Genomic DNA, 13,329 nt, shown 5'->3' with positions numbered 1-13,329 from the left:
CCCCCAGATACGGCCTTGGTAAAATACAAACTAAATTGGAAACTACTTGTGTTATTGATTGTTATAATGATCATAATACCAGTAGTTACACTACGACCGTTGATAAAATAACTACAACTTCACGTTAAACGTTTTTTTGCATGGTCTGAACGTTTATCCAAAACCTATGCTTTATAATCGCAAACTGTGTGATACATAAGACAATAAGATTTTTTAAGCTTTTCGATTGTTAAAAAAAATAAGACAATTGTCGAATAAGTATAACACTATAATTTAGAATATCAATGCGACAATTTGTATTATACGCAAAATCAGACCGGGGAAAGAGTTCATATAAAAAAATAAATATAATTTTCAATAAAAAAATAAAATAAAATTGTTGTATTTTTATATAAAATAAATATACAGCAATGCCTATTACTTGATACTATTGACTTTTTAAGTACACGTTTTAAGAGAATTGATTAGTGCATTCATAAATACATAATACATATTTATAGTTTTTTTTGTTTGATGTTGATTTTTTTAGTATATAATTTTACTTTTAAATATCTTCTGTCATTGTAAAACCTTTAAATAAACGTATATCACAATACATATTTATTATAAGAAAGTCAAAATTCAGTAAACCATTTTCTGAAATTTATAAATTGTTATTTTATCAAATTTATAACTATATGCCTAGTATATAAGCATACATTACAAAGAATATGTATGTAAACATAGAACCTTACTTTTAGTCTTTAGATTATTGTGTACCTAATACCTATACGTAAATTTAGTATAAGACAATACTTGCCAACATTTTAAATGAAATATATTGCTACGTTTACATAATATGATGTATACAATACAATACATTCGGCTGAGTATTCAAGTACCTATTACCTTTATATATAACAATACAGGGTACCGTACGTTAGTACCGTATAGTCCATTCTAAAATTGCCAATTTGTTATGTTAACATTCACTATTTTATTCCAATCCACAGTGTGCTTCGACGTAGCTTTTATAATGTATTATATATCTAATACATAAATATCTAAATATTATTTTTATTTTACAGATCAAAACTAACTGAAATAAAAATGAAATCCATCGCAGCCGTTGTGTGTACTCTTCTTCTAGTCTCTACATTAATATCAGCTGCTCCATCTTACATGGACTACGAGAGTGAGTACACAAATATCCCGATATTATTTTGCATTATTATTATAAAGTTTATTATTATTGTTTGTTGATATAATAATAATTATTATTATTATATCAACAAACATGTATCTATAGGTAACAGATATGCTAGATGCCAGATGCTTATCCTATATATTAATTATAAATTAAAACACATCACTTCAAAGATTAGTAGTTCCAATAACACATTTTTTTAATTTCGAAAATCTTTAAAATGTCTAAGAATATGTAACAATTTTAATGTTGATTCCCATTTTTATCATTATTTGAATATGTTTTTTGTTATAATTTAAATTAATTGTATAATGGATGCCAAAAAACAATTTAAAATATTTTGTTTTGTTAAATAATTTGCATGATTATTACCTTTTATGTTGAATTCATTGGAAAATTTTTAATTTTTATGGATTCAAATAAAACAATAATGTTACGAACAATGAATAAACGATATAATTCACTTTCTTTATTGTATACCTACTCCTACACTGTAAAGGATAGTCGATCAAATCCAACAAACTAAAGCTCAAGCAAAATAAATCCCACTTACCAGTAAAAAATTCCAAGGATACGATTCTAAAATATTATTTTAAATAATTTAATAATTTGTATATAAATATACAACAATAATTATATTAAAACAAATAAAGTACAAGATTACCTTATATAGTTGTTATATTTTATACGGTGGAGAAAGCATACTCTAATAGCACCTCAAATTGTTCGTTGTCGTTAGTTTTAAGTTTAGTTACTCATAAGACCAGTTTCTTCTCTCCTATTTGGATTTCCATTTTCCAAAAATGGTTGTGCAGAACATTGCTGGAGTTGGTGGATTAATTTAAGCCATTAATTAGGAATGGTATTTTTCATGGTAAAGTTCTGTAAACTGATGACTGTTCGAATTTTTAAATCTTTAAATAGGGACAGGTTTAAGACACATCACGGGGCTACAGTAATCAGAGTATCAGACGTAGACAGATCGAATTTAACTCATCAGTTTTGCGAGGGTTTGATGATTAAGTTTTACTTTTATCCCATATTTGAATTTTGTAAGCTGAAAGTGGCTTTATAATTGTTGGTTAGAAGTTCAGTATAGTTATGTTTTGTTTTTAATTTTAAGGTTCATTATAGATTTTAATAATGGACTTAGTTGGAGTCCTGAGTTGAAACTCGATTATTTTACTTGCCCAGGTTATTCTTTTTATTTAAGATGATATCTAGGTATTTTGAGGATTAGTAGTTTGTTGTCATATTTGATTGATTAACTTAGGACTGGGAAATAATCCTAAAATCAAAATTGTATTTATTAAGTCCTAAATATTAAAATCCAAATTTTTATTTTTAATAACGAAATTGTAAGCTTCATTTTTATTTTTAAGTACCAATATCTATAATTGTGTCTTTAAGTTATATATCCAGGTAGCAAACATAACTATTTATGACTGACAGACGACCGGAATGACGATTTAAATTTAAATTACAAGAATAGTTTTACGATTAAGTCACCACTACCTGTATAAAAAATAATTAAACATTAAAATCGCAACAATATCAATATTTAATAAAATAAATTTATTTTAAAAATTGTTTTCCATTAGGTAAATGAATAGGTACCATTTGTTCAAAATGTAGTTTTAACCGATTACAAATAATTTATATTTTTCAGGTACTTAATAAAAATATATTATAAATCAAAGCATTATAACTAGTTATAAAGTTAGATAGTTAATTTTTTTTTTAACTTTTCAATTTAACTGTTTCCAATTAATTGTATTATCTATTTATCTTATATTATATCTTTATTTCCTCAAATGCATTTACAGCAAAATAATATAATGTAAATAATACAACTCATAGCTCATGATAATACTAATTAAAAATGTATTTATTTAAATGAATATAATATTATCTCAGACATAACGTTTATACGTTAATTATAAATTTGTAACACAAAATGTAATTGTTAAATTCAGGCTTCCAACCCCCCTCCCCACTCCGAAATATGGTAATAATAAATAAATGAATAACAACAGTACTTATAATATAATACGTAATCAATGATAATAGTGCACAAGAATGAATAAACAACAACTTGAGTTACCTAAGACATAAATGCCTATATAGTTTAAATAATTTGAAAAGGAAACATATTTCAACCACCCAATTATTTCGAATCATAAAAATTATACAAATATTCTCCAAATACTCTTGAGTAATATTTACGACGTAATTAAATACATTTTTTCCAAACTGAATTAATTTAAAACTAATAAACTCCAGTAAGTGAAACACTTGAAATACGGTAGTTGTATTTTAATTATCGTCTCTTCTATTATAATTTTTTTTTTTTTGCTGTGAGTTTGCCCCTGACCTGAATATTCTGCTGTATTATATTATATTATTCTTTGGATTGTTCGCCATACACGTTTATTATTATCTACGATTTTACTGAGCGTGCAACTTACTCGTCGGAGCATTCTATACTCAAAACGATTTAGGTACTTTTATTTTTTTGTCGAATATATTAAACGATATTTTTTCTCCGCTAAACCAACGACCAACAAGTACCTACAAACAAACCAGCACGTCACGGTATAATTATACTAATACAAATAATAACAATCATGATATGCAGCCAAAGAAGAACGTCGTCAGCTGATAAAAATAATAATTTTGTAACAAGATTACGATAGAGTACCGGCGCAATAAGCACGCTCACGTGGACGTCACGACGACGCTGTTTCACGATAATTCACGAATATTACATTATAAACGTACAGATCAGACCACACAACATCGATTGATTTTCATCAGAATCAATCTCCGTTGGTATAGTTGGTACACATAAACAACGAACCCATACCAAAATCTGAGACAGCAAAATACTTAGGTCTAATCTTTGGCAAACGTCAGATATACGCTAAACACTGTACACCATTCAAATCAAACAGATGAATTAATCTGCTTAGAGCCGTACTAGAAATATACTCAAAATTCTCAAAACCAAAATTTAAATTTATAATATCCTGCTTAAACCTGTATTATAGATGTATGATCATATTTTACTTGTATGTTATTGAACTTTGGGCTCTTGCGAAATACTAACACTTAAAAATAAAAGTGTTTCAATGAAAAAAAATAATGAGATTTATAATATTAATGATGCAAATTATACGCACCATATTGATCTTCATATTCTTCAAGTTGATTAAATATCCAATTCAACACTACAGCAAACCCAAAAACTACCTTGAAAGTCATACTAACCCCCACATTTAAAACCTACTATTAATCTCTATCCCTGAAAATTCTTCCAGGTGGCTTAATCGTAATTGGCCATAAGACCTATTTTGATTTAATTAACTAAACTTATATAGGTATATATCATGATTACTTTTTAAGCTCACGCAGAATTGCCGTTGTTTGGATAATTCTTCCCCCACGGTAATAATATAGACATGTTATCCATTATGCTTACTGTGCAATATGTTTAAGATTGTATAATTTTCTAAATAAAAAAAAAAAAAATTATGGCCCCAATAAATACCCATAAACCGTTGTATTTCAGATGCCAAAGATCTGTACGAACTTCTGTTGCAAAGGGATTTAATAGACTCCATGGGAAACTCTTTGATCGATCCCAATCAACATCGCATGGTCCGCAAAAACCAGAGATCTCCGTCGCTGAGGTTAAGGTTCGGACGCCGAAGCGATCCGGCGCTCTATCAGGTAAACATTATCAATATATATTATTATAATATTAAGAGTTATTGTATGGATAACTATAGTGGACAATCGGGTCACGTTAATTGCTGTCTAATATAATAATATTGCAGCCAAGTATAGTATTTCTTTAGTCAATAATCTTAATACACAAATACATTCATGTGTAACAAATCTCTTTTAATTTCATTGCTTATCACTTGGCTGGTTTCTGATTTTTAGTGGTATATTTTCTAAGGATAATTTTTAGTTTAAGGATACTTTTAAATGGAACAAAACACTGTTCGAACAGTTTAAACAGTAAATACAATGAGCGTAAAATTATTTTAAGTTATCAATATTTTTAATCCATGGATATTTTATTCCAGCTAAAAGCTTTAAACATAATCTCCTAAAATATTATTACAAGTTCGACACTTTAACGTAAGACAAAAAACTTAATTACAATCAAGTATAATACTAATTTATCGAGAGTTACGTATTAAGAACTAAAGTTTTGTTGGATAGTAGTTATTTAAACCTATTTTATATTATATTTTTTATACATATAAATATGTTATATTAGATAATCCGTAATCAAAAATTATTTACAAAATATCCCTCAGCTTCTACTATAAAATATATATTTATACTTATTTTATTGGTGCTGTAACCTCGAGTCCCAACAATATATATTATTCTACCCTGGGTGTACCACGTACAATGAACATTTTTAGATTAGGTTTCACCATAAGTATTTCATTCAGTTGATTATTTTCCGTTTTGATAAATTGGATGTATAGTGTCTTAAATTATAGTTCAATGTAAGTGCTCTATTTAAGTTGCTCGGTGATAAGTAAAATTAATGATGATAATAATATAAACAATAACAATACTGTTACTTAATACAAACAATGCATAATATTGTTTCCAACTCTATTAAAAGTAAATGGTCGTATTAGATTTTAAAGTTGCCTAATTTTCTTCTAAATGGACGTTATGCAGATGTAACAACATTACGTTAGTATGTTACAACAAGAGAAAGGTTTTTTTTTTTAACAATTGTTGTTTATTATTTGTGTATAGTTCAATGTCAACGACTAAGAAATACATAATGAATTTAAATCATCTTTACTAATATTTCAATATATAATAATAAGAATATAGGTACGTAATAATATGTACCGTATCGTTTCAGACTTGATTTTTATCTTAAATTTAATTTTGTGTTAGACTCAACTGTTTTTACTTTCTCTATCATCGTTAACTACTTGTTCATTTTACATAATGTATCAAATGTATGTATTCAGTATTTGAAGATTATAAACTTATATAGCGTCAGTGATAAAAACCGTAGTATTGCTATAACTAATTATAGTTTTTTTTATATATAACTATGCCTAAGTACAGTAGATAGTTAAATATTTTAAGTGATTTAAGCGTAATGCACGTGAAGTGACATGTTTGATTTCTAAAAATGTAACATAATGTTTTATCTTATTAGGTATTGTATTATCCATAGCCTTAACCTTTCTCATTTGATACGCACAGTTTTCCCGATTTATCCGTAGTAGTTCTATTAATTTTCTAATTTGCATAATTTGTCATCCGTCAGGGAGTAAGGTGGTCCTTATTGTAGTTGACTGTTAATATACGAATACAGGTCATTTTTATCACGTTTTATTAAATATTAAACAATGTGCAGTATCGTTATAGTTATTATTTTTGAGAAATCGCAACAATTATTATGATCACAATATTATTGTAGGGAAATGTGTTTTCAAATTGAGTCGTCTTTGAGTACAATTAAATATTTTAAGCATGTATTATGTTTATAAGCTGTAACCAAACCATGGACACGAAATTTCAAAATAAAAACAAACTTAAATCGCAATCAAAATCATAACCCCGTAAACTACAAACTCGATTTAAAATGTAATTGTACAGTCAATTATTATGCATTCAAACAAAAACGAACATCGTTACAACATCTGATCCATGGAAATAATTAAAAGCGTGGCAAAAGTAAAAATAGGATAAAAACATAATACTTATACATAGTTTAAAAGGTTCCAATACTCAGGGTGTAACAAAAAATGAATACTTATCGGATTTTCAAAGAATTGTATAGTGAAAACTATAAAACCCAAACAATTTTTATTTGTATTGTTCCTCACATTGTGGAAAGCTTTTCAACGTGCCTCTCATGAGTAACCCTCACAATATCCAACCGATATTCCAGTTCATCATATCAGGAGTATCAGTTCAAAAGTAGCGGTGATCCTTTTGTTTTCAATTATTTTTCCACATACTGAGGCATTAATGGATAAAAATTTGAATACATAAACTTTCATAAACCAAGAAAAAAAATCATGTGGATTAATGTCAGATTACTTCCTGGGTAAATAGTGAGGGAGGGGAAATTGAACAATTTTTTACGGATGTGGAGAACATGTACATTTAATACAAAAACGGTTTTTGAATTTATAGTTTTGACAATGATATGCTATTTGAAACTTTAATATTAATTTTGTTACATTCTGTATGAATAATATTCTTATATACCTAGGCCCTCTGGAGAATTTGTTTGAAAACAGCAGCTTGACGCATGTGCTGCTATAACTAGGTTTCCATTATCGCGGAGTTCATTCGTAATGAATTAATTTTCGAGGCCCGAGGGACGTCTACCAACAGTTAGGTATTATCATATAGGTGAACGAAAACTTACCGCAAACCCAATTCTATTATGATTGTCCGCACTCCGCAATCAATTATGATGATCTCAAATCCCGTTTGGATAGCTTTATGATATTATTATAATTTATTGTTAGCTATTTTAACACTATACCTGGAATAATTGTTGTTATTTTAAAGGTTTTGTTTGATTTTTAAACTTTGAAGCGCACGTTTGATCTAATTCTATCGAAAAGTGGATTTAAAGGTACATGTATAATGGGTATAATACTGCAGTCTGCTGTAATTCAACATTGTAATAAACAAATAAACAATATGCAAAACACGACCACCGCGGTTGAATAGCAAACAGCAATTAATTTTGACGAGCTGTAACTTTTGAGATAAAAATGACTAGATATTTTAGGGTGACAATTTTGCGAACAAAATACCACGTTCCAAGTGATGCTGAAATCTGAATTGTCATTTTTGAAAAAATAAACGTTTGTAAAAAGTAACCTTAGTCCCCTTAATATTTTCATTGCTATAATATAATTTTTTTTTTTTAATTTTGATATTTTTAACCTATTCAATGAATTTTTTAAACTAATAATAGTTTGCCGAAAAAAAAACTATTTAGTTAATTAGCTCTGTTAAACAAGAACTTTTAGTAATTTTTTCTTATGATCTTAGGTACACTTCAGTCAGTGTTATGATAATAGGATAACATGGCATTAAAGTTTCACAAAGTACATATAACTTTCCTGACGACAGCCCACGTCATGTCACAAGACTCGAATACTCTCAGACATTCCCACTCACGTATCCTAATCCCAAGCCAGAGATATTTAAAATATTTAGAATATTTTAACTCCCTCGCTGCAAAATACACCCATACAGCGATGAACTTAAACCTACAATTTGAAATACATATTCTACATAGGCTATATTATTATATAGGTACTTGCAGGGTAGAATGATTCGATGTGGATGGTTTGGTAAGGTAGAGAAATTGACTTGCGATATTATCTGAACCCTTCACGATAAATTATTTTACCCATCGTGTAACGGTAGTGTAAATACATACAAGAATATCGTCGTATACCGGCGGGGTGGGTGGTTGTAATACAATTTATCAGGACATCGGTGGTAATCGTTGTTATTTGGTTTCGTCGGACAAGTATGGTAGCTATTATCAATGATTGTATACAGCCTATATCCACGTGCATATATATATATATATTATGTTCGCGTTACCAGACGGACTTCCGGCAGTGGTCATATTATACTCATATATACACAATATATCATTGTACTTACAAGAAAATAATGTACCGAAGAGAAAAATCTCATTACAAGGAGACCGGCGTAATAGGTTTCCGCCGGTGTCCATATTATAATATATATATATATAATATATATTTTTATTTTATACGTATACACGGATTCAAAAGCTGGTCGTTCGTCGAGTACGAAAACAACGACGTCGTTATATAGTTGGGAAAATCGTTTTTCCACTTGAAACGAACGATATACAATAATATAATAAATAACATAAACATATATATATATATATATCTATAACTTATATAAGTATATATTATGTAATATGTATACAGTTTAATATGAACGCACGTACAAACGGTAATAATACGGATTATATGTGTAATAATACACGTATAAGTGATATTAAACGAACCGTATTGAAATATGGTGAACCATACGCGTATATAAAAAAACAGACACACACACACTCACTCTCACACTCGTAACGCGGCGTAGATGTGTGTATAATAATATGTTACGTTATTAGGCTACCGACTACGAATGTGTCAGTGTGTGATCATGAGCAAACGATATTGGGTGCACTTGAATATAATATTATGTGTTTATGTAATAGTAAGTTGTGCATATGTATACAAATAGTAATAATAACGGTTGTCGTCCCGACTATACGACGGTGTAAGTTTACGCGCGATTAGTCAAAATATCGAATTTATTTCCTTTTATTACAATGTATTATAATATATTTGTTTTTATACACATTTTTTTCTTTAGACGTGAGTGGAAAAAAATATATCCGTTTCGTTTGTTTTGTGAGATACGGGTTTTTTTTTCGAATAAATACATGCGAACGACCGATTTTTTTCTTACCATAAAATAATAATATTATTATTACTCACTCCTTTATGAAAACGAAAAAAAACTTAAGCGCGGAGAGAAATAATACCGCGATATTATATACATAATACATTATAATGATTTTAAATTGCAACGCGGACGACCGGGCGTCGACTGCAATTATTCACAAGTCACTGCAGCAAACGCGCTCTCGTCGCCACTCGACATTTTCTCGACTGTATAATGTATAATATACAGTCCTGTAAAGTATTTAAGTAAAAGTATTTGAGTAAAAGTATTCAAATACTTTTTTAAGTATTGAATAACTTTTTAAATACTTTCAGCATGAAGTATTTTGAATGGTATTTTAAATACTTTTTTTTGTATTAAATACTTTTTGGTATTGAATATTTTGGTTTTTTATTTCGAACATTTTATTTTTATTCGAAATAATTGGTTGGAAAAATATAATTGTCAACTACAATAATAGAATTATAATTTTATTTAATATTCTGTATTTCTGTGTTAGCCGAAGCCCAAAGGTTTGTGAAAACTAGATTTCTAAAAAAAGTTATTGAATATTGTATAACAATATTCCCTTTAAAATTATTAGATTACCTACTACCTATGTGTTTATATTACTATAGTTAGAAACCTACTTTAAAAATCAAAAGTATTTGAAAAGTATTCCAAATACTTTTTCAAAGTATTTGAGTAGTATTTGAAATACTTTACAATTAAAGTATTTGAGTAGTATCTTAAATACTAAAAAAAAAATGTATTTGAGTATTTACTCAAGTACTTTTTAAAAGTATTCTTTACAGGACTGATAATATATTATACGCACAGCCACCCCTTAACTTCTTACATAATATATATACAGGGTTTACTGCAGCATAACCATGGTATATACCTAATATATTGTTACGTCTTGTGTTCGCCTCCGGTCACCCCTATGTGTATACTGCGAGTGTTTCGCTATAGACTATATAGTGTATGAGCGTGACAACATGATAATATTATATGTATACATATTGCTATATTAGCCATTGGGTACGTCAAATCGTACGATAACGATGCAAGAATCTCGAAGGTTTCGTCGTAAAAGCGGGCACAGACGGTGTTCTTAATGCAAATAAGAACACATCCTATATAGCAACGTCTGTGTCGATCCTCTGGCATTCGAATATAATATATACGGCAGCCATGTTTAATTTGATCGTCTTCGGTGTGCTGTTATTATGACGGTTTTCCCGATTATTGTCAAGCATATTTTAGAATATTGTTATGGCACCTATATATAATAAATATTAGTGTCGAGTGGGTACACTCGAGCCATTGTTACTGGTTTTAAGAACGGTCAAATGGTCGTACAGATACTAATAAATAATAATATTACGAATTTCAAAATCAAGACGAACATAATATAATACAATACGTCAGTGGTGCACTGGTGCAATCAGGAAGGGATGATTTGGGGGTGCTTAAGCGCCTCTTGTAGCATGTCTCCAGACATCAAAATATGTTAAGTAGATTTTGTAGCAACTTTGCCTTCAACAGTAAGTTATGCACATGTATATTATGTCTTGTGCGGTGCTATTCTAACATTTCGTCTGTAGTCGTTGCAGACCGTGGCGGTGAAAGTATATAACTATTTTATGTTATGATATTCAAACAGTTAATTTCAATACACCCACTGCTTTTGCGCATAAACTTGTTTTCGACCGCTGTTCTTAGACATTTAACGTGTGTATAATAATTATAATAAATTATTTATTATATTAAGCTATTATAGGTATTGATTTTATATGAAATTGTTTAGTCTAACGCTCTAACAACCTTATTGATACGAACTTGATTGGTTTCAAAATATTACCTACATACATAATAAGAGTAAAAAACTTCACTATTTAAATGTAATAAAAACATTTTAAATACCCTATACTTCCCTATTGGTTTTTTAATAGATTTAATTATTATAGTATTTAAAGATAGTATATATTAAATTATCTAAGGTCATAAACAAAAATAATAAAAAAAAATCTAATTTGATTGCAATTTTATAAAACAGATAGCATCTATAATTTACCTAACCTAATAATCTAAGTAACCTAACATATATTATTTTATAGGTGCTTATGATAAACATAATAATTAAAGGTAACAAATATTGGGGATAAAGCTGCAATCTTTACCAAGTTCTAAATTTTCTGATTAAACTGAATTTGATAAATTCATCATAAAACTTATAAATATTAATTTTTGTCGACATGTGTGTCGATCGATTTAATATTATACAAGAGGTAACTAATTTATAAGTTAACATAAAAATATAAAATATGGAGTAAACGATTATCGATGATGATCATAAAACTTGTATTTTGTCAATATTTTTTTTCCAACTAATTGACTCGATAAAAACACGTACTTATGTTATCTTGTTTAAACTTGAGTTTGCACCTATAATATTTCAGTACACTTTCTTCCATGTCTGTTGAATAATTATTTTGTCAAGTAACTTACAAATCATTAAAAGTTAAAGTGGGCGAGATTTAATAGGAATATATATCGGGAAAATTGAAAAATTAAAATTGTACATTTTATAAAGAAAACATATAAATGAGATTTTAGTAGCATTATACCGTGGGCGATTTTCATTAGTGCAATTATTCGAATATAACCTTTTATAACCTGAGTGAAATTCGACAAAAAATAAGTGAAATTTTTCATCACTCCAAATATTGTATAAAATTGTAAAATCCTATTCTGAGCAAAAATGTTCAAGCATTTTATATTCAGTTTAGTTTTTGGAGTGTAATAAATATATGTTTAAATACTTTCGAAATAATATTTATTTGATTACTAACTATGGACCATAAATATAATCGTGACTATGATGATTTTGTTCAGATTATTATGTCCGTTTGGTGCATAGCGAGATAAATAACACTTAACTATAAAACTATGGAATGAGTTATTTTATTCTGCACTCATACTTTCATAATGTTCATTTTTACATGTCAAACAAACATGGTGTATTTCGAATAGTTAAATGATTATAGATATAAAACAATTTATACACATTAAATTGAAACTTTAATTAATATTAAAATACAATTAAAGCTACCTACTGTAAAACATCATAATTCAATCAAAATTTGTAATAAACTATAAATTGTAATAAAATATATTTTTTACGATTCCATATTATAGACATATTATAGGTAATACAAACTATGTAGATTAGAATCCAATAAAAAAAACTTTAAAATAGGACCTTTCGTTGATTAATATCGTATTTGTCGATTAATAAAAATTTAATTAAGTTGATATATCTACGTATAAAATATAAATTATTTTACTGATTTATGATTGAAAAAATATATTTTTATTAATTGATAGGTAGGGGCGTCTAGCTTAATGATTATTTAAAAATTGATAATTATTTATATCAATAATCATAATAATTATAAATATCATAATTTTATTATTGTACCTATAGTTTAATATTATATTATTATACGATTACAATATATTATTTTGTCTAAAATTCAATAACAATTAGTAATTGTGTGGCCATGTGAGTTTTAAATCTTAATATTTTGGGTCCTTATCAAATTATATTATCATTTGTATATTTTAAT

At 27.9% G+C, this 13,329-nt stretch overlaps 1 protein-coding gene across 1 annotated transcript in view; it reads left to right on the top strand.

Moving 5' to 3' along the window:
• The window catches only part of LOC100575917 (short neuropeptide F), a 70,716-nt gene that overhangs the window by 53,060 nt on the left and 4,327 nt on the right, over positions 1-13,329 (top strand). The window contains exons 2-3 of the mRNA XM_003247202.3: positions 1,068-1,174; positions 4,758-4,918. Coding sequence (XP_003247250.1) covers positions 1,090-1,174; positions 4,758-4,918 — 246 coding nt within the window. The 5' untranslated portion in view covers positions 1,068-1,089. The remainder of the gene's footprint in view (positions 1-1,067; positions 1,175-4,757; positions 4,919-13,329) is intronic.

Source organism: Acyrthosiphon pisum, chromosome A1 (genome assembly GCF_005508785.2).
Source record: "Acyrthosiphon pisum isolate AL4f chromosome A1, pea_aphid_22Mar2018_4r6ur, whole genome shotgun sequence".
In the NCBI taxonomy this organism is placed as follows: Eukaryota; Metazoa; Arthropoda; class Insecta; order Hemiptera; family Aphididae; genus Acyrthosiphon; species Acyrthosiphon pisum.
This window is presented reverse-complemented; position numbering and strand designations above follow the sequence as displayed.